The 24,010-nt window shown below is 36.8% G+C and overlaps 1 protein-coding gene across 3 annotated transcripts in view; it reads right to left on the bottom strand.

Annotated features, from left to right (window-relative positions):
* Positions 1 to 24,010, bottom strand: part of FSTL5 (follistatin like 5) — a 196,459-nt gene that overhangs the window by 29,418 nt on the left and 143,031 nt on the right. For 2 of the 3 annotated variants that reach the window (XM_040971411.1, XM_040971410.1), the window contains exons 8-11: positions 18,308 to 18,469; positions 15,364 to 15,498; positions 12,975 to 13,001; positions 9,553 to 9,671 (exon numbers count right to left, since the gene is read on the bottom strand). In XM_040971411.1, the coding sequence (XP_040827345.1) occupies positions 9,553 to 9,671; positions 12,975 to 13,001; positions 15,364 to 15,498; positions 18,308 to 18,469 (443 nt within the window). The remainder of the gene's footprint in view (positions 1 to 9,552; positions 9,672 to 12,974; positions 13,002 to 15,363; positions 15,499 to 18,307; positions 18,470 to 24,010) is intronic. The other variant, XM_040971412.1, reaches the window with a different exon arrangement.

The following is a 24,010-nucleotide window of genomic DNA, read 5'->3' on the forward strand; positions in this document are numbered from 1 at the left end:
TGAAAAGCACGTTTTTCTTTGTGTGTGTGTGAGCAATAAACATTAAATAAAAGTTGTACTTGAGTGGCATGAAGGAATGCAAAATAAATAAATAAATAAAAGCACAGGACTTCACGTTGACAGAAATCTCTGATTATGGGAAAATTGTCCCCAAACTCTTGGCTGTTGTGTAAAAACTACTGACAAACACTGACAAAATAATGAACAGTGTGAGTGACCTGACCGATAACAGTTAGCAAAACAACTGCTGAAGCAGGAACATTTTCCACCTGCTTGCTTGCTGTAGAGCAGCGCTAAAATAACTGCATTACTGGGACTATTTTCTTTCTGTGCGCTGTCACTATAACACACCTCCAACTGGACTCAACTTCGTTTCTACAAGCCTATTGAGTATTTTCTGACAGTAACCCTGGGTCTATGCCTTCCTTTGTGTCATTATCTCTTTTGATAATAGCCTTCATGTCCCATTTTGGGAAGGAATTTTAATTTTATCAGATGACACAGAATAACATTCATTTCAGTGTAACCCAACAGTAAAGAAACATTTTTCACAGGTATTGTGCATTTGATAAGATAAACTGAACTTTATAAAACTCTCAAAGATGCAAAATAGAGTTTGAGAGATTATATATTGAGCAAGAAGTTACCATAAATAATATTGGAGTATTATTTAAGCACTATTAAGATATTATAATTAATAACAAGGGGAGCCAATAAGGAAAAGACAATTCTATCGCATGATTACCATCTATCTTATAGCTACTGGATGATTTTCACATGTAATCATATATATTCTGCAAATGGCTTAACCTGGCACCAAATTTTCAGACTACAAGACGTATCAGCACGAAATATGAACACACCCAGTTAGTCATCACCTCCTTGCTTGCTATCCCTCAGCAAATCCAACAGAAGACATTGTTACTTATAATACTGATTAGTCTATCAACAAATATCCAAATTCGCATTCCTCCTCCTTTTCTTCTTCCTATTTTGCTGCTCAGCGTGGCCAGCATCACTCACAAAGACAAATGGTATTTAGTAACAGAATCTCCACTCCCCTCACTCCACAAGGCCCTTTGCGTGTCGCCCTCCTCCCACTATTCCCGTTGACACTTCCTGCTTTCAGAAGGATCCACCATGCTTTTGAGTTAATAACTTCAGTTAGGTCTTCAGGTAGTCAAACATGTACGCTGCCCCTAACTTTAACCAAAAACATATAATTTACTAAATGCTATGCATTTTTCAGTAGCCAAGCAGCAGCATTGGTTTTTGCGAAATTATAAGGAGGACATTCTAACTAGAGGACAGGATAATTGTTGGAGAGAAATGCAGGTTGCATTTACATATTATAAGATTATATTAATAATTAATTGCAACTGTTAATATGAACGAAATTCATTGTTTTCCCTTGCAACCATCCATCTAATTCTGTTCGGAGTTTTAAATAAGATTTCTGGTACATTACTTCCATTTCATGGCACTTCACTCTAAACTGCTTACACTTCAAATCGGCTTTCATGGTATTATCTTTACTGAAACATATGTTCAACGTCTCCAGAGGTCTTAGAATTTCCAATTACTGAGGCAGACATTAGCCTCATGGTTAAACGGCCTGTGTCCCACAAGGAAGGGCCTGGTTTACCTCACATCTCTGGCTCCTGACTCCAACTTCTTGTTAATACACTCTAGGCAGCAGTAGGTCTCCAGTGATTGCGTCTTGCCATTCACTGGGGAGATCTTGATTCCACTCCCAGCTCTAAACCTTGACCGTCAAACCCAAACTGTGCTAAGAATGAATCAGTCAATGAACAGTCCCTGGATAGGTCTTCTCTCCCTCACTCACTCCCTCTCTTACTTTGTCTACCAGGCAAAGTTTTTTGTTTTTTAAAGTTAGAGACGGACAATTAATATCCAGTCATTAGTCTTTTTGTTGAGAGGTACTTACTATGCATTTAGTGTATGCAAGATTGTACACACAGAACCATGTTTGAATTATATATGTGTGTGTACATATACATAATTAAATGTTTATTTATACACACACACACACACCTGCTCTCAAACTGCTTAAAATTCCTGCTGAATTTTTGAGCATTTCAGAATCCTGATTCATCAGTACATGTTCTTTCATTTATGTAAGGGAGGAATCAGCAAATAAGGTCCTAAGGATTATCTTGTCAAATTTGGCCTACTACCTATTTCTAGAAAGAGCTAAGATTGTTTGTGGCATTTTGTTTAAAAAAATAATAAAGATTTGCTTTATTTATTTGAAAGGCAAAGCAGCAGAGAGAGAAATAACAGGAAGACAGATATCACACCAACTGTGCCTTACTTTATATTTTCTTACGAACCTTCTGATTAGATGAAGCCAGTTGGTGAGTGGAAGATTTCTGTTTCTGTGTCTCTTCTCTCCCTAACACTGCCTTTCAAATAAATAAACTGTAATAAGCTATCCAATATGGGACATTTTTTCTTTAGGATTTTTATTTTATTTTTATTGGAAAGGTGGATATACAGAGCGGAGGAGAGACAGAGAGGAAGATCTTTCGTCCGATGATTCACTCCCCAAGTGACCACCAATAGCTGGAGCTGAGCCCAATCCGAAGCCAGGAGCCAGGAGCTTTTCCGGGTCTCCCATACAGGTGCAGTGTCCCAAAGCTTTGGGCGGAACTCGACTGCTTTCTCAGGCCACAACAGGGAGCTGGATGGGAAGTAGGGTCGCCACGATTAGAACCTGTGCCCATATGGGATCCCAGTGTGTGCAAGATGACGACTTTAGCCACTACGCTCTCGCGCCAGCCCTGGAATATTTATTTTTAAAATACAGACAGAAGGAGTTGATGCTTTGGCACAGGTACTAAGCCAGGGCTTATCGAATCAGCATCCCATATGAGCACTAGTTCAACCCTGATGCTTCCGTCCTGATCCATCTCCCTGCTAATGCACCTGCGGAAGCCCAAGTCCTTGGGCTCCTGCCTCTACACGAAAGACTTGGAAGAAGTTTCTGATTCCTGACTTCGGTGAAAGACTGCCTCGGTACAGCAGCCGTTTGTGGAATGAACCTGAAGATGGGAGATTTCTCTCTTTCTACATCTCTTTCTCTGTAACTGCCTTTTAAATAAGTAAATAAAATTTTCTGAAAGGACAGAAACATAAATTCATATACCTCTTCTGTTAAACATATAATGTTATGTTAACAGGTATTTACATATTCAAAAAAGTATATTTATATAAAGTTGTACCTAATATTGTTCTATTGTTTTCTAAAATTTGGTATAGTTCAAAGTACAATTGCATTGTTTGACCAATCCCATGTAAGCAATTCACTTTGCCAACAGTTGAGTGAATTATGGGCAATTTAATTTCTAAAATTATTTCAATGAAACTTTGAAAGTATCTTACAAAAAGAGGGAAAAATAAATTGAAAAGAGAAATGTATCAGTCACTTAAACCATGCATATACAAAACACAATTTTGAGATTTTAATGGTTTTGTCATATTTTGTCATTATGGAAATATCTCCTAATTTCCATAAAAATATATTATGTAGAATGACAATACTGTATATTATAATGCTCACAGAAAATGTCAAGCTGCTATTTTATATATTTTTTCTCCTAAGAAGTTTCTGTTGATCCGCCCCCATCATCACCAAAAACAAAAAAAGCACATTTCTTTCTGAAGTATGTGTAATGGATTTTTATATGTGGGCTAAGCGAGTCCTCACTGTTCAATTCAAAATCTTTAAAACTGTCACTAATGGGTTGCTGAAGCATGCATCCGAGTACCTGTATTCTTCCAAAAAAGCTTGGCTATGCTCATCAATAATTTCTTACAGAGCATTTAGCACACTATTTTAGACAGAAATATTCGACTCGGTTAACAAAGCTAAGGAACTCCACTGCAATGCTGTTGCACAATTCCCAAGCGCCCGTGGCTATCCTAACGGTAGGCTCTATGATCTGAAATCTGACAGAGACACGGTGTGGAAGCTGTCAAGCAGTGCCATTGTGAATGAAACATTAGAAGACTTCTTTCAATCGAAGATTTCAAAGGCCAATTTCTTCAATCTATTGCTTTTGAAATCTGCAGATTAATCTTCTAAGAAATGGTTAGAAGTAGTTTACATTACTTTCTTTAGGAAACACTTTGCAGGAGATCTTTGTAAGCATAACTGGACCATGGCTTAAATTTTTATCATTCAATAACTCTTTGTAAATTAATCCATGTCTAAACAGAGACCCACTGAGAAAAAAATACATGGGGGAAGATTAGCTTTCTGAAATACAAATGATTTTAATTTCAAAATGCTTCTCATTGGCCTCATGGGGACATGAATTATCCACATCGTGTGCTAGAGCTGATGGTTAAATGAGCATTTTTGTGGAATAGGTTTGTAAAGCAGTAATTAGATTAGAAACAGAATGGAATACTGAAAGGGAAATAAAAATATTACTGAAGGAAATGTTCAGTGCACTGATTGCATTGCTGGAGGTGAGACAGAGCTTTTTTGATTTTATCTGTATTTTTCTTTTCAATATTCATGTATCTTCATTCTTTGCACAAGCTGATTCCACATTCAAATTCTGTCCAAATGAAATACTAACAGTATGTACCCATAAAAATAAAATTTCAAACCTAGAACAACAGGCATGTTAGGAAAAGGTCACATTAAATTTCCCATAGAAAGCATTATCTGTTCAGGTCTAAAGGTCAACAACATTTGAATCAACATTAAAACTGGAAACGAAAATTTCACGCCCCATAGTAGGATCAGTCCACATCACAAAATATTTGAATCTGTTGCTGAAGTGTCTTTAGTTTCCTTTAAGTTATAAGGAATACTATGGCATTTGTAAATAATAGCAGCTGGAGTTACATAAACATACATAGGTTGAATTAATTTTTAAAAATAAGGATTAAAAGGGATAGATGAGGACGACATGGTATTTGAAAAACTTTTAAGGGAAAAGATTGGTAAACTGGAAAAATTTGTCATCCTTGACCCTATAACTTAAAACATTTTTCCAATTTTTTCTCATACATATCTTTAATATACACCTATTTAAGATGATATCACAAGTGACAGTACAGAATTATATGTAAAATCAGGATAAATGCATCTTGAATTCCATCTAGATAAAAGGAGAGCCCGGTGCGGTAGCCTAGTGTCTAAAATCCTCGCTTTGCATGCGCCAGGATCCCATATGGGTGCCAGTTCTAGTCCCGGTGGCCCCACTTCCCATCCAGCTCCCTGAAGCAAGGAACCAGGAGCTTCTTCCAGGTCTTGCACTTGAGTGCAGAGCACATGGCTTTGAGGCATTCTCTGCACGGAGCTGGACAGGAAGTGGAGCAGCCTAAGCACACACTGGTATACACACAGGACACTGGCACAGAGTCAGTGGATTAGCCTGGGACGCCACCATACGAACCCCAATATTCCCAGGCTTTTAACATAAAGTGCCTTTAACAATATCATATTTGCGTTTAATCCTCTTTTCTTTGGACAGAATTTTCCTAAAGCATTTATCACTACCATTCCCATTTGTCTTCTGAAATCAGCCTGCTCTTTTTCTCTCTAGAAACAAAATCTACAATACGCAGCAGACCCACTTAACGAACATTGACTATACTATTCTGAATTAACATTTTCTTGAAATTTTATTTACCATGAAATAGTTCATGCGTTGATGTGTTATTCTATATGACCTTGTTCACAAACATCCAAAAAAGATGATTGCTTTGTGGGAATTGTAAAGTGAGAGGTAATAACAATAAGGCAGGGAAGGAATCCAACATACACATCACGCAAATGGAAGAATGCATAAAGAGTGAGCAGCCAACATTCGCCTGACAGAATGGGGACTGCATGCACTCAACACGTTTTGTGGCCGCCTGAAGTGTGTAAGGCACTCGACCGAGCAGGTTGGCGATACAAGTACTAACTTCACATAATCCTTGATTTCAATGGTTGACTTTGTATGTCACACTCCAAGTGGCTGTAATGACTGGAACTGAGCCGATCCGAAGCCAGGAGCCCAGAGCTTCTCTGGGGTGCCCATGTGCTTACAGGGTCCCAAGGCTTTAGCCCGTCCTCTACTGTTTTCCCTAGCCACAAGCAGAGAGCTAGAAGGGAAATGGAGCAGCTGGGACACAAGCTGGCACCCATATGGGATCCTGGAACATGCAAGGCGAGGACGTTAGCCACTAGGCTACCACGCTGGGCCCCAAATCTGTAGATTTTGAACTCACAACTACAATGTCAACTGTTATCTAATTTTCCTGTCTGCTGGCCAGTTGTACAAATTCTAGAATTCATACTCATCCCCACTTTTGTGAGAAAATTATTTCAAATAAATATTGCTACATGAAGGAATAGAAATGGAGAGAGGAAATACTGTCCTATTGTTTTTGTTATGGAACCTTGATATAATTTTATAAATCAAAGTTTACATGCAGTGAAATTTAGCAAGTAATAGCTTTACATTACTGAAGTGGATATTTGTCTTTTGTTTCCCAGAAAACACAACAAAATAAAGTATAATGATAAAATGTTGTGTTCCTTGTTAAATATAAATAAATATAAGATTTCTAGAGTTAGCCCACATGTAAGAAGACAGTACATTTTCAGGAACTTCAACTTAGGAATTTATATGATATAGATTATTTTAAAAAAAACCTGAATTCCTTTATTTATTGGTTGATTGAAAGAAGGAGAGAGAAAGAAACAAAAACACTCCCATCTCCTGTGTTGTTTACAACACAGTCGGAGGTCGGATTGGGCTGAGGTTAAAGAGTCACAAATGCAATTCATGCCTTCATCACTTGAACTGCTGCCTACCAGTTCCTGCATTAGCAGGAGGCTAAAGTGCAGGGAACTGAACCCAAGGACTTGGATACAGGATGCAGTTTTGTTCACTGCTGTTTGACCCGCAGGTGGAACTGAATGCCCTCTCCTGTGTCACTTACCCTAGCTTTCTCACAGTTGATACACACAAGGCTTCACAGACTGAAAGAAAGGACCGCCTTTCATCATGAATGCTTGGCTTCCGTCTACTCTTCAATTTTTTCCAACTACTGTTTAATTTTTATTCAAATGGCATATATATATTTATTTCTGACTTGTTCCTGAATATGTGCTATGGATCTTCATTTTTCTTCCATGTGTAATATTTGTAGGGAGAAAAAAAACTTGATTCTACATGTCTATACTTCTCTTTGTTTTAGACGGATGTCTAAAACATATATGTTTTAATTCATAAAGAGAGAAATTCATGCAAGTAAAGTTCACATACAAATTTTTGTTGTTTTAGTTTTAGAGTCAACTGGTTCAATTAACCCATCCAGAGATGGCCTTGAAACACCTGTTCTTGACGGCTTTAGCCACACAACACTGACTTGGTAATGACCTGTGGATAAGCACAGCTGCATTGCAATAGGAACATGCCTTAGTCTTTGAATCAGCATGAGAAATGCAAGGCAAATTTTTGTAACCAATAGTATAAAATTTGCAGGTTATCTTCATTGCATTAGAGACTAAAGTCTCAAATCGTGTGATATAATCAAGTCATTGGTGTCATTTAGCTTCAAAACGTTGGTTCGACTGGATCCAGAAACAACTGTCTGCAAAATCAACTTTGCTTTGATGAAAATAATCATTTTGACACCATGTTTCCTATATTGGCAGGTTATACTAGATTTATCACTCGTAATTACATAAACACATGAGTTTAATGTAAAATTAAATCAATTGCTCTGTCATAAGCAATCACGACACCAAGCCCCCAAACAGTATTTTGAATGCAAATGCCAGACGTCAGACACCATCCACTCCCACTCTCCAGCTTCCTTTAACATAAAGGATCCCCGTCTGTCTTTGGAAAGCATCTGTACTTCTTACTAAACTTAGCTCCATGAAGTGAGGGAGTGATATAAAGTTGGCCTTTAAAGGTTCTAGTCACTCAACTCATGAGGTCATTTGCTTCTCCGATGGAAAACATACTGTGTTGTCTCCAGAGATGTATTTTTGGAGCTTCCAGACCCAGGCTGGAGAATTTGATGCTGAGGACAGAAAAGGAATTCCCACCTGCATGTATCCCCTAATTGGAATGATACTCCCTTGGCCATTATAAAGATTTTCTGAAGAATACAGCATCATCCTAATCCTCCGGTTCAACCCACCAGCGCTTCCAACCAAGTGGAAATTTGGACAAGAGGTGAACATACAACTCTTGGTCATCAAGCCTACAAGAACCTTCACTCCTGTCCCCATGGAGAGCCTCTGAATGGAGCATCAGGTGCCTAAGGCCATGTTCTACGCCACTGATCATCACTTCCGTTCCATCATCCCGCAGTTTGTGACAGGCTTTCTGTACTTTGGGCGATGGACCCAGCTTGGGAAGGTTTCTGTAGCCACACCCAAACCAAGTTTTGAGGTTGCTCTGCATTACTAACCTGTGTTTCTATTTATGTTTTATTCATGTGGTTATTTTACCTTACTTAATATAGACTTAATGAGGTACAGTTCCTGCTCTCCAGATGAGTCAAATGAATTAATTAAAAAAAATAAGGGTACAAAAATAATATCGCATGTACACTTATAATGTTTGCATGCTTGTAGTTGAAGCTTTAGAAACAAAGGGACTTTAATACTTCCATTGACTTAGTCTATAACTGAGACGCTTTTACATTGAAAACAGTTTCCTTTGAAACAGTTGTAGGCAACATCACTTGCACACTGCATTACATAAAGCAGCAGCGACTTGCTTTGGCCCAGAGAGTATGTAGGTGTAGGGCAAGCTCACCCACCTTATCTCACTCTGAAAGGATTTTCTTTCTTTTCCATTCCAGGGCATGACTTTAAAGTGCAAAGGTTTGTCTTTGCACATTAACAGATGACAGTAGTGTGGGAATGACATACTCAGGCAAATATAAATAATTATTATGGTTTAATTATGCTGCCAAAATAAAGGGCAATCCTTAATATATCTAACCAATGAGTGTATTGATACATAAATGCTGTTACAAATATTTTACAAATCAAAATATGTTATGGGGAAGACAAAACAGCAGTAAATAAATAAAGGAACTTGTATTTAACCATAAAATTGTAAATCATCCACTTCATGATTTCATGAAAATTGAAATAAGGAACAAAACAATACCAGTATTTCTAGAGCATCTAATATACCCCAACTGCCTACCAGATAATTTAAACTTTTATTTTATTTTATTCAATGAACTTTGACCTACAAAAATGGGAGATATTCTAAATTAAGGAATAAGCAGGCATGTGGCGTTCATTCTTGGTATTTCACTTCTATTATCTTCATTTGAATTACAAACAACTTCTTGAGATTATCCAGTCTGTTGCTTTGCTTACCTCCTGAGGTATAAAACCTGCATAAAGTCACAGCCAACACTACAAGTTTAATATTTTCTTCTCAACACAAGACTCAAATGTGTATAGGCTTCATTGTATTTCTAAAACATAATTTCTCTTAGCAAAATTGCTGCATGAAACCGCAGAGGAATTTTTCAGATACTTGCCTGAAATCCAAGGAGCTTTTCACTCGGCTTAATGTGCCTCTGAAATTCACATTCGACGGGCTGTATCACTTTGATCCCATCTTCATAAAAAACATAGAACATATTCCCAATTCCCAGACCTTAGGAATAAAAACATAGTCAGAAGTTCAAAATGAAATTATCAGCAACCTTTACAGCAAAAAACCACATTGTCCCTCACACCCCAAGCAGGAGATCAATTTCTGAAGCCATGTAATCTTAACACAGCCAGCCATAGGGGGCCCTACGTACACCTGAGCACGCTTTGATATAACACAGGCATCCTGCTTCCCTCTTCCTCATCTGCGATGCAGTAGTATCTTGAATGCAATCCAATAAATGCTTCATATACTCTGACACATTCATTTTGATACATATATTAGATGGGAGTTTTTCTAAATGTACATACCAATAAAGAAATAAAAAATATTTTTGAAGAATATACGTTCCATGATTTTTATTATAAAGCACTAAGAAAAAACTAGATTTCATTCTTGGTACGAGTTGAGTTCATATAAAGATGGCAATGAAAAACCAAGCATTCAAGATTTTGGAGAACTTATGTTTTCATATGCTAAATGCTGTTGCGATGATTCTATTCAGTGTTCTTATGTATTCATTTTTATCCTACAGTCTGAGCCCAGGGTTGTTCTAATGTTGTACTTTAAATAAAAGTCAACGCAAGGTCTTAAGAGATCTCACCGTTTAAGGGTTTAAATCATACTATAAATTGCTTTTACACTGCAGATCTATTCTTGGGGCATCTCAGAAATGTGTCCCCCAACACAGCCTTGCAGCTTGGGAAGCAGGTGTGCAGCTGAGCTTAGCACAGGACTGTGTCGAGGGAGCGTTCAGTTATTCACATACATGTTTTCCCACTTTCTCTACTCGGCCCCGCTCCCAAGAGCCCAGCCCCAAGACGGATGCCTCACTCTCCGGCTTCACGTCCATTTGTTGGCTTTCCTTGGTTTATACAAATGTATGTGGTCCAAATATACATTACATAATTCAGTAATAACACCTACTCCGCAAAATATAATCAATAATCCTAAAATATTGGTAGTTGGAAAGTCAAATGAATGTTGTTTAACACGTTTAAATTTCAAAACAAATGTGTTACAGGAAAGATTATCTAAATTCAAAAACATTTATGAAACACATTTTTATCATGGAGAAACGTATTTTTTTTAAAGATTTGTTTTATTTTTATTGGAAAGGCGGATATACAGAGAGGAGAGACAGAGAGGAAGATCTTCCATCCGATTATTCATTCCCCAAATGAGCGCAAAGGCCGATGCTATGACGATCCGAAGACAGGAGCCTCTCCTGGGTCTCCCACGCGGGTGCAGGGTCCCAAAGCTTTGGGCCGTCCTCGACTGCTTTCCCGGGCCACAGGCAGGGAGCTGGATGGGAAGTGGGGATCCCATATGGGATCCCGGGCATGCAAGGCGTTTTGCACATGAAGCATAGCACTCATGTTAGTGGATGTATTTTATTACCTAATTATGCATCATCACCCTGGACAGCGTTACAACAGACGGGATAGTTTTGGAATTAGTGGAAATGGCATAGAAGTATACTCAAGTCACATGTTTTTTATAAAACAAATCTATTCGTTTTTAGCTGCTATTTGTAACTATATTTGTGTATAACAGAATGTAAATTCTATGCCCAAAGGATAAAGCTTAGAAAAACAACATGAGTACTGGCACCAAAATATATCTTTGATTTGTATCAGCCAAGCCTCTATGTAAATGGTAACATAAGAATGATTTTTGTGTTTTTTATCAATAACTGTCAATTTAACATTAGTGATTACTGAACACTGCGGCTGAAAACAGTGAGCAAAAACAATCATGTAGTGTCTGACTTTCCTTGTGTCAATTACACACCACATTTCATTTTTATTATAAAGCTCTGAATATTTTTAAATGAGCATGTCTACACTATCTACCTCCTCCAAATGCTGAAGGTGTTTGAACCTGACAGCTGTGGCGAGCCCAGAATGTTTGCAATGTTCCTTGAAACAGTTTCCTCATGAGGTTATTTTACCATATTCTGCACCCAACAGACAGTGGGATTTAATTGTGTTTTGTTGCTCTGGTAAAATTTCTAAGCAGTATTTTTTTAAAACCACTTCATCCATTCAAATCAGCCTCAGATTTTATAAATCAAAAAATTAATGAATTAATTGCTTTTACTTTTCAGGTTATTAGAGAAGAAAGGCATTATTATGCACTGTTTAGTTTTTTTTTCAATTTATCTTTTCAGTGGGGGTGTGACTTGGTTGCCTGGGAAAGCAACGAAAGCCTTGGGACCCTGGATCTGCAGAAGAGACCCGGAAGAGGCTCCAGGCTCCTGGCTTCAGATTGTCTCTGGTAGTTGAAGCCACTGGGTGAATGGATTAGCAGTTGGAAGATCTTCTCTATCTCCTCTCAGTAAATACAGCTTTCCAGTAAAAATAAATACTCAGGCTCTACTAGGCCCTGATGTGCATACTTCAAAAAGTAGTTTCTATGGCTCTCGGTTTAAAAATAATACATCTTTAATGTAAGTGAGAAAGTGCTCGAATAAGAAGCATTATTATTTTCTACTTTCAGTATTGCTGTTAAAGTGTCTGGAAGTCTTCTGATGCTTTCTACATTAAATATAAAATATCACTAGGTCAAGGTAAACAGACAAGACACAGCTGGGATGGAAACAAAACTGAACCTCAGGAACATATGCTTCACATTGGGATTCTAATCAAGAATACAGACCTTATTCTTTGGATGCTTAGCTAGCGTCTTAATTATTTCAAGGGGATAAAGGTGCATATACAGAAAATCCTCAGGCTTATCTGTAAGAATTACAATAATAACACTAGGAACTATTTATTGAGTGCTACATGTATTTAGAGAACAGTAAGATCTACTGAGCATTACAATGCATTTGCTGTTAAAAGCAAGATTATGAAACAAACACATTGAATCATTTGTTCTATATTATGTGTTGCCAAGTCTATATGTGAACCCAATCTTTCAAGTTTACATTTCGAATTATTATTTGACTTATACTGATGGATAAGGAGGTACTCCTGATGCTTACTCATATCTTAAGTTGGCATTTATTATGTCAACTATGTGAAGAGAGATTGTATGTCTTTGTCTTAGTTTTATGCTCTTGAAAGCACTTCAGTATGTTGTAATGAAACTTCTTGACTGTATCAATGATGAATGACAGTAATGGAAAGACAGGATATAATCAATGGAGCAACTAACAAAGGAATATTTACATTAATCAAGTGTAAAGCTAGTAGATCAAAATGATATAAAATGCAATAATTATTCAAAAAAGTAGGCAACAAGTCTAATAAAATCAACAACATAACCACATGATGAAAGAAATATAATTGAATGTATTACCTTCTTCTCGCCATAATATGTTAGCTACTGCAGCATGTTAAAAAGAAAGAGAAGTAAGCAAAGGGAAATGTAACCGCATAATAGTACAAATAATTTTTAAAGACATAAAAATTTCTAGCATAGAGTATGTAAAAATTCATAGAAGCAGCAGTAGTGAATTCAACAAAACTACTTTAGCAGAATGATTAAATGTTTTTTAAAACAGCCAATTTTTCTCTGAAATAAAGATTTTGTTAATAAATGAAAGCATTTTACGCATCATTGGAAATTAAGATACGTACACCAATTTTACTGAAACATATTTAGAAAAAGCAATAGTAGTTAAAATTACTTAATTGACAGTTTACTTAAAAATACTAAGCAAAATTATATTTACAAGAAATCTCAGTAATTGCATTATGCATGTTCCTAATCTAACATATTCTTTGTTCTTGCTAACACAAAATTCTGAACACAAAAGAATCCTATCTGTTGTACTTTTCAGTTATATATGCCTTGACTATTTTAAATTAGGTACAATAAAATGTAACTACATTCAGTATAAAATGGCAGAGCAAATAAAACTGCAGCCTGTTACACTGGAATCCCACATGGGTGCCAGTTCCTGCCCCAGCTGCCCCACTTCAAATCCAGCTCCCTGCTAATGGGCTGGGAAAGCAGCTTAGAAAAGCCCTTAAGCATAGACTGCAAAAGCAGCCAGATGGAGAGGGTTATGCCAATGTAAGTAGTTTCTGCACTGAAAACAAACACCGAACAAAGTGAAAAGGCAACAGGGGGATGGGAGAAAATATCTGCCAACTCTGCAACACAGAATCCATATCCGGGTTAAGGAAATCGACAGGCATTCTCGGAAGGATGAGATTCAAGTGGCCAGGAAATAGACGAAAGACAGTTCTTAGGGGAACGCTAATAACCACAATGAGGTGCCGCCCTGCCCTGGTGAGAATGGCCGTCATACGCGAGCTAACAGATAACAAGAATAAAGATTGGGGAGGATGTAGTTTAAAAGACGCCCTCCCATGCTGTTGGTGGGAAGGTAAACTAAAGCTGCTATTATAGAACATAGTATGGAGGTTCTTCAGAAATCTGACACGTCAGTTACCACATAACCTAGTCGTCCCATGGCTGGGAACTTATTCAAATGAAATCAAATCAGCATACTGAAGAGTTTTCTGCACTCTCACGTTTGTGATAATATACAATACCTAAGAGACGGAATTCACCCAGATGTCCATTAAATGAGGATAAAGAAAACGTGTTAGATACATACTAAGGCCACAATTAGGTCATACAAAAAGAATGACATTCTGTCTTTTGCAAAAGGAAACTATCATGATTAGTGAAAAAGATCAGTTCCCAAGATACAAACATATATTTTCTGTTATACATGGTACGTAATATAAAACAGAAAAAACAAAGCATAGAAATGAAATGGACCTCTTACAATTTAACTGTTGCTTTTAGCCCTTACTTTTACTTCTGTAGAATACTGGTCTTTCCATTTTTACTTTTCAAATACTATGGTTAGTGGTGATTTAAGCCTGTGATTATAGATTGTAATACAATCATAAATTTGCAAAATTTAAAAATGAGAGTAAAGAAGGGATTTGAAGGACAGAGAGAGGTATGGGAGGAAAGACGGTTATTCTCACGGAATCACACTTAGGAAACACATCAGATCTGTTCTATTAATAAAACATTTTTAAAGTGGACAATGCTAATTCATCTCTAGCATGTCCCTTTTTTCAAATAAGAATGCCATTTGTCAGTCGATTTTTCTTATAACATCAGGAGGCAGATGGCACGCATTGCAGTGACAAAGGGTTTCTAGCACTCGACTAGAAGTGGAGTGGTGACATTTCTTGGGGAAGTGGGACCTTCTGCACGTGGATACATGCCCATCCCACAGAAGGGCAACCGTTAGTTACCACAATGCAACTGACAGAAACGCCAAGCTCTGAACTGCATAGTGATCACCTAGGGTACACCTTGTGTGTAACTCAGGTATCTGGATTTTCCAAGTGCCTGCTGGGACTACTGCCAAAGGGAAAGAAATTCCTGCTTGTGCAAAGGGGGAAGACAGGATATCCTTTGAAACATCTTATGCAGACTTAGAAAAAGAAATAAAATCATTCTAGAATTGCAAAGAAAATATCATGAGTATTTTTTTTTCTAAATCTTTAAATACTTTCAGTATTCTAGAATGGTAGCACTCCTACAAATACGAAAATATTAATAAATAAATATTTGTTGTAAAGCAATGGGTATTTTACCGCATTTTCTGGTGTCAGCATCCCCTCACTCCCTCCATGCCTTAAAGGCTGCAAGAATATGAACGGTCAAATACAGTGTGCGCAAGGGCATGCCCGCGTGTCTGTGCAGTACGTACGCGTCTTTCTAGCAGAATCTTCCACAAAAAGAGAGGAGATGTCTTCGTCCACGCCTGCCTCATTCTTGGCAATACAAGTGTACGCTCCGGTGTCTTCATAGCGCACGTTGCTAATGTGAACTTCGCTGCCATTTGCTGCAAACAGACGGTAAGTGCAACTTGTCAACCACAATTCAGTGTGGGTACAACGCCTCCCAGTTACACAGTTAACATCCCTCCTTAGTCTGTCCTAATTAAACTACTTTCCTCCTCACTTCTATACCTTGGAGGCATGCCAGATTATTCCAGAAGTCTTCCAGTGTTTTGTAAATGTTGTTATCCTACTTCTGAAAGCCCAATACTGCATATAAAATGTTGTCTGTAAAACCGACTTCTACAATTTCCTACTGCATAAGTTGTCTATGAAGTGTCACATATTGAAAATCATAATTTCACTTATATGTGTATTGACAAGAAGTTCCATTTCATGGAAAAATTAACTGTTTCTAAATACAAATGCACTATTGTCATTCCCTAGTTCTTATGACCATGGAATTATGATGTGTGAACAGAAGAAAGATAAGGATACATGTTTGTTCACCAGAGTAGCAGTCTTTATGATGAAAACACATCTAATATAAACTATCGCGATATGGAAGTTTACACAGTCAGCATAAAACCTAATGGTTAAGAGGGCGCTTCATTCAACTTCTATTTCTCCATGAGAAAATACCTTAAGCTAAGTCTTGAAATGATGTGTATTCCCCAATCAGGGTATCAGTAAGCATTTACGATATAACATTGTGCTAAGTATTTCATATGCGTTATTCCTTAACAATGACAAACAATATTCACTCATGTACTGGGAAGCTGAGACTGCAGTGAGCTCTTCCAGGTCACTTGAAAGGTGAAGCTGGGTTCTCATTCTAACGACAGCTTAGTGTTGGTTATGTTCATTGTTTAGGTCTCTCTTCTTCCTCTTCATTTATTTCTGTGTGGAGGTCTGCATACTTTCTCTGTGTTTAGTGCTCGTGAGGTCCAAGAGTTCCATTGCAACAGCAGCATATGCTGCAAAATGGAGCGTGTCTGTCTGTGCTAACTGGTGAAGCTTAGCTTGAGGAAGGGAGGGGAAAAATGGCTTGGATGTCATGCCAACCAGTCTGTGCCTCCCAAGGCATGCTGAATGAGACGTGGAAAAACGCAGGTTATTTGCGGATGATAATCATCTCAACCATCTGAATCGATTTTCAACTTACTAATGTTTACATGCCACATCACCCCAACCATTGTCGAGAATCACTACTCTAAAAAAACGTCGTCAGATTTTCTGTTTTTTTTCCCCCTTTTTTTCTTCCAGAAAATAAAAAGCCCATAACAAATAAATCTGTGGCTTATCAACTCCTTAGCCAGGTCATGGCAACACTGCAGTACCTAGCTGTCTGGATAGATCTGCCGACACACAGATCCCTGCAGCCTGCCTTGGAGTGTCTGTATCTGACTGTGCGATCTGGCCCACAATCCTAGTTTCCTGGCTGTACAGGAAAGTAGCAATGGCTCCAGTAACCGAGCTCTGTCATTCTTGCAGGGTTCCCAGGGTGTGTTCAAGTGTACGGCTTTGTCTGTCTGGGCCTAGCTTCAGCTGGATGTGTGGGAGTCACCCAGCAAAAAGCAGGCAATTGCGGGCATTTGGGGCTCACCTACAACACACATGAACCTCTCTGCTCTTTCGCCTTATGTCTCTCAAGTAGTGAAAAAAAAAATTTAAAAATTGACTTTTTTTTAAAGATAGGGAGAGAATGATGTATTTATATCAACTTCTGATTTTACGTGCATTCTGGCCTCCTTCAAAGATCATATCCTTTGTATCCACATCCACATATTAATATCCAGAACTCTCTCATTTTTCTGAAATTTCACACCCATTTATCTCATCTGCTTATACTATATTCCAGTATCATCATGTTTTCCTAACCTATGTGCCCCAGTGCTTTGCCCCATGTCCCTAAGTTGTTACTTAATTTACATATGTTTCCATATATTTGAAAGGCAAAACAACGTGTACCAATCAGATACATTTGCTATTGATATAGAGTAAGAATAAAATTCTATGCCACAAAAAGAACTCTATTGATTATCTCAATATAAATTGAAGACATTTCAAAGCATGGGTTTAGGAAGGCAATGCCTATACAACAGACATTCTAGAGATGTGTCTTTTTGGTGTGCTTTGTCTCATATTCAAAAGCAGATTCACGCAATTTTAAAGCTAGTATAATAAACATATTCTATGTAATTGCTTTTGCACTATTAAATTATTTGACCATACAAAATTACCTATTTTATTTCATTTCCACATATTTGTGATGATTAAAACTTAATAATGATCTGATTGATCATGCATAACCAGCAGAATATTGTAATATAAAATTTTGCATGTTAGAATGAAATAGCTTAAAACCTTAAAGCAATGAAAAATGCAGCATAATCATTGCTTTTCTTTTTTTTTTTTTTTTACATTCTCCTTGCTTCATTACAAAATGAGTTGGGAAATATTCACTAAAAAATGGTGCACTACAAAATTCTAAAACACTTATTTAATGTCCTATTTGAACTGCTAAAAGTAACTTCTGAAATGTGTTTCTATTATGAAATCCAATTATTCTGCTCAATATATTTGCTATAATTCACATGAAAAACATTTAAATGATCCAAAATGCAGTATTTTACTTGACCAAAACAATGATAAATTAATCACTATGACAAGACTACTTTTGAAAATACTAAAAATTTTCATTTTAAATATAAATTATTAAAAATGTCCATTTCTCCCACAATCAAGACATTTTTTCACCACAATGAATCCTTCTCCTGCTTTTTGTTAAAAAATAATGGAAAATGATTCAGAAATACACTGAATCATTTCTACATGGTCTCTGAACTGAAAATAAATGCAAGGAAAAGGTACCTTGAAGTGTGAGTTGCTTGGACAGCTTTGGGGTAATATCAATTCCGTTCTTGAGCCAGCCAAGCTGAGGGTTGGGGATGCCCTCTGCGTGGCACCTGAGGCTGGCAGTTACTCCAGGTTCCCTAGCTTGGCTCTCTGGATAAACCCGGATGACAGGAGGAACTAAAAGGAAACAAAAAGAGAATTAAGGACTCATATTCAGAATCTGGTTTGCTAAATTAAACAGAAATTAAAATAAGAGAAATTAAACTATACCTTTAAATGTGCTAATTATTTCCAATAAATCTTAGCTTCTACTCTACAAAGTGTACAACTATGATTTGGAGAAATATTACCCTGCAACTGCAGCAGAGACTGTAAGACAAGTGTGAGATATATTGTTTCAGAAATTCAATGAATTTTTAAGGAATACTGGAGACATTTTAAACTGCTGAAGAACCAGTTCAAAGAGGTTATGTCACCAACATGGGAGAGCTGGGTTGAATGAGAGGCTCTAGCCTCTGAAATGGCTCTGTCAGCCACAGCATCTGCAGGTACCTGCGTGATCAATCAACAGATTGACGAACTCTCTCTGCCAACCCCTTTTTCAATTTCTCTGCCTTTCAGAGTAAAAGTAATCTAAAACTCTAAAAAGTGAAAAAGGCTAATATTTGTCAACATTTGACAAGTTAGGTATTTAAATAATTAGCTATTACAAAGAGAAGTATTAGCCATAAGGGAGCCAAAATTCCTTAAATTTTGTTGTCTAAATAAATAAACAATACATAAATGGAGAGCAGGGAAAGCTTGCCCTTATGTTATGCTTGGAAAGGAAGAAAGTAATTCCACTAAACAAAAGAATCTAAAACAAAATATTTAGCAATATATTTTATTAAACTATTGCAAAATGTTTATATTGAACACTGCAAGATGTTGAAAAGATTTTTTTTAAAACTTCATAAATTGGAATATACTTTCAATATATGAATTGAGAAACATTAACTGGTCCCAGGTCACAGGCACTGTAAATTTGTCTTTCAGATACACTTTTGAGAAATATTTTTTTTAAAGTATATCTTTTCACAACATTTATGCACATAGGACCAATGTTTTTTGGAAGACTCTTTGGAATAACCTAAAAACAAAGAACAATAATAAACAAACCAAACAGAAACAAAGAGACAGCATGACATACTCATGAATTGATTTAGAAAATGGATATCGATCAGTTTAATAAGGAAATAAAAACTTGCCCTTTAAGATCTCAGAAAATAAGGATAAAATGGGCTCCCGGTTCCATCCCTGATACTGTCCAAATGAGAACTGTCCTTTGCTCTCCTAGGCACTTCATCTCTATCGAATCACATCACTGGCAGAAATTCCTTGAAGGATGATTCCTAGATCGACTTTATTACAAGAACATACATATATTAGAAAGAATACTGTTCTATATAACCGGTGTTTCGTTCGGTATATTGGCAGTAAGTGGTGATCTGAAACAGAAGTGATTGGCATGACAACTGTTTAACCTCAATGACGAGCTCTGCGTTGAAAAGTAGGTTACTTTTCCCAGGATACATACTATGAAATATAAATGAGGATGGATGGCAGTCTAAATTAAAAAGTCAATAATCCTCCAGAGAACATCTTAAACCATTTTTGTTACAGTCGTTTTCAGTTAGGAAGTGCACCCTGAACTTGTCTCTTCCTTTCTGTTGGCAATGTGTGAGAAAGCCGCTGACGGAGACCACCGAAGGGCTTCAGGGCGCACGCAGAATCCAATTGACATGCACTGGCGCTAACACCTCCAAACAGGCCTCTCATATTTTATGCAAACGGTGATATTTAAAGGGAAGCGTTTGTACACTGAACATTTCTTCAAGATTCACTTGCTAAAGTAACGCAGGATGCCTTCAACTGACACAGCTGAACTCATTTGGCATATTTCGATATAATATCAAATTAAGTGAAATAATAGCAATGTCAAATAATAAGATGTATGCATAGCATGCATATACTTGTAAACATACACAAGTCTGTTAAATCAAAAAACACATGCCGGCACATTATTTTATTGAACATAGCCAAATGTTTTTCTTGTTTGCAATGAAAAAGAATAGAGGATACAAATTGATTAATGTCACAGATAAAATTTAAGAGAAGTATAAAGTCAGATATTCACTTTTTAGCTTTATGATAATAATTTACTAACATTGAGTGAACAATTGCTTATCGCATTATATTGTGCTGGTGAAGTCCCCTTCTTGAATTTCTGAGTTCCTTTATTAATTTTTACAAATCTTGTGTCTTAATTAGCATGTTGAGTGTGTACTGCATTCAGTTTTAAAAATTAGCCAAATGAAACACTAAAAGAAATACGTGCCTTGACTCATCCGGTACTAATCATAAAATACATACCACCTCCACAGAGGGAGCACTTGCAAATAGACTAGTTGGCATCCAATTTTAAGTTCTGTGTTACATATCTGGTCTTAATATCTAAGGTATACTGCAGGTCAAGTTAGGTAAATTCAATCAATGGATTAATTGTATTGTGGTGAGGTATTAATAATTTGACTGGTAATAGATACTACTCATGATATGTAAATATGATCAAAATAAAATATGTTTATGATAAAAGAAGCTGCTGCATTATTGCCAGAAAAGAGAGAAACTCTATAACCTCGGGCGCTCTGAGAGCCTGAGTTAGCTGAGACCGTAGGCGGAGCTGTTGACCCGATACAGTGACTGCTTTGTGACTAAAACCAAAAATGTAGGTAAGGTGATCAGGTCATTGTTGAACAAACAAAACACTGGCTATTTTTCCCTTTTTCTTGATGCCATCGTTGTGTATTCCTTTGAAGAGTTCTACGCTGGCTCTTCCACAAATTATTCACACAGCTGCAGAGTTAGAAAGGATTCGGAGAGAGCTTGAGGGTGAGAATATAAATTTGTGAAGTATTGCCGAGTCACAGAGGCGATGGGTTGCTCTGTTTGTTTTGTGCTTCCCCTTGTTGCCAAAGCAACTTTCCTATGAAAAACTACAGACTCCGTTTAATAAATATTTTAAATGCTACTGAGCTTGCCCAGTGCCTTTTGTCTCTGACATTATTAAAGCCATCAATTTCTCTTTAACTTTGTCCCAAAGCAGTCTTTTTACATTCATGACTTGCACACTGCCTCTTGTCAATATTACAGAACTTTATGATCACATTACTGTAGACTTCGTGAAAATGTAGAGGCTGCCACAAATGTTGGAGGCAAATTTAAATTAAGAAGAATATCCTTATGGTCACGTGTTCTCTTGACTTCTGTATTTTATCTGCCTGTCTGTCCTATGGCATTGTAAGTTAGTACAGCTTTTTAATACTCTTTGGAAATGGACAGTTAATCATGTTGTAATTAACTTAGATTCATTAATCTTAGATCAACTGAACTTAATATTTTAATCTCCAATGTCAATGTCAAAAGCCATTATTTTCAGAAGAGTGATCTAAAATGCAACGGAAAATACTACAAGAGCCAACCAGATAGGAATCACTAAGATTTGCTCTCTAAACAAATGTAGAAAAAAAAAGCAATAAAAATAACAAAATAAATTAATGTATGGCTCAGCCAAGGGGAATGCCTCTAAAAAGAATTTAAAAATACTGATTTTGCATTGGTTACATATATTTGAGTGATTTGTCAGAAACCTAAAAGTAATTATTTAATATCAGTGTATTAATATGGGGGCCCCATATTAGACACGTTAGGTGTCTTCCATACTTTGCTATCCAGAAATTATGAATTTTTGACTGCGACAAAGGTCATGTATGAAACTTTGCCAGAGAGTAGTAAATGTATGTAATTACACTAGCCAATAGCAACAAAGCAGTGATCAATGCTTTGCCTGTTGACTGTTTTTTGTGAATTTCCAGCATTTGTTCTTTTAGCGAAAGAAGAGTAAGTGAAAGGAAAAAAGAAAACAGGGACGAGGTGGAGAAATGGAGAAGCAGAAAGGAGGGGAGACAGAAACACAGGTAATATTTTTAGAAGGCATGTACTTTGAAATTCTGACAAATTACATTAAATTTGTCATTTAAAAGGTGTATAATTATTTTAACATAGCATCTTCTTACCTAGAAATAGATGCTCCATTTATTTTCATTCAATAAAGTGTTACGTTTTTTCTTAAATTATAATGTTTACCTTTTCTACTTTTTGCTTATACACTTCTTTTTTTGCGTTTAATAAAAAAACATGTGTTTTGTATGCAGTTGTCCATTGATATTTGTGAGTAATTGCTTTCAGGAACTCTGGGAAGACCAAAATCTGTAAATGCTCAATTCTCTTACATAAATACTAAATATTTACATAGAATCTCTGGATATTCCCTATATGATTTAAATCACCACCAGATTACTCATAATATCCACAAATATTTGTTACACTGTTGTTTAGAAATAGCTGACAAGGGCAAAAAAAGGCCTGTACCTTTTTGTATATTAAATAAATAGTTCCACACGCAGTGATTCTTACGGTGAATTTCAATGAAGCTGCAAAAACTTTGATGTACAGGCTTGTGTGTGAACATCATTATTTTTCTTTTCTCTAGAAAAAGTGCACAGGAATTTTTTTTTTACATTTGCATATTTCCTTGGATGTCAGCTTTACGGAGTTGACAGATGCACTGAATGAGGGTGTGTGTGTGTGTGTGTGTGTGTGTGTGAAAGAAGAATCTTACATCACTTGGTTCACTCCACCAAACAGAAACCCAAATACACCTGCCAAACTAAAATTATAGACTGATATCCTTACAAACGTAGATACCACAAGAAAGCATAAGTAAGAAAATGCAACTCCACATCAAAGCATGACACATCGCGGTCAAGCAGGGATTTACCACGCTGATACAAGGAGGGTTTTCCATTTATAACTCCGCAAGTGTAAGATTCACATCAACAAAATGAAGAATAAAAACCCTAACATTTCGGTGGTTGTAGAAAGGGTACTTGATAAGATCTAACAGCTTCATTCCTGGACTCCAACTCCTTGTTAAACCTCATCCTGGGTGACGGCGAGTGACGACTGGGTCCTCCCACCGCAATGACAGACTTAAACATTTTGAGTCCCACCATCGTGGGCATTTGGGAAATAGGCCAGCAGGTGCAAAACCTCTGTCTCTTTCTCTGTCCACCCAAACCCTCAAGTTGACAAAATGCATTTTTAAAAAATCTTAGGAAAAGAGGCACTAAAAATCATGCAAATGTTCATATGTACTCAGAAATATAAGAAGTCATATAAACAAAGAAATCACATAAAGATACCTAATCTGGAAAAGTTATACGCATCAAATGAAAACTTTGTGAAAATGTCATCACCCATAAGAGTAAAATAACCTACGCAGAGATTCAACAAATCCATTAATTTAAATGAGACGAAATTTATTTTTAAACATTATGGATTAACAAGTACACGTACAAATTGCAAAAGGTGCTTAAAATCTAATTAAGCTATCTTAAGAATGCCCTCGTGCTAAATCTTTAAGATCAAATAAACCTCATTATCACATTAACCTTGCAACTCTCTTGTTATACAAGTATCATTACATTAATTAGTCATTATCCTGTTTTTTAAGTGTTGGACACCTGATGAGTACGTCATAACATCATCCAGTACCTGAGTACACAGGAGTCATCTCTGAAACCCCCTCCTGACTGCCGGAAACTAATCAGTAATGAC

Source organism: Ochotona curzoniae, unplaced genomic scaffold (assembly GCF_017591425.1).
Source record: "Ochotona curzoniae isolate NIBS_2020 unplaced genomic scaffold, NIBS_Ocur_1.0 contig_21, whole genome shotgun sequence".
Classification (NCBI taxonomy): domain Eukaryota; kingdom Metazoa; phylum Chordata; class Mammalia; order Lagomorpha; family Ochotonidae; genus Ochotona; species Ochotona curzoniae.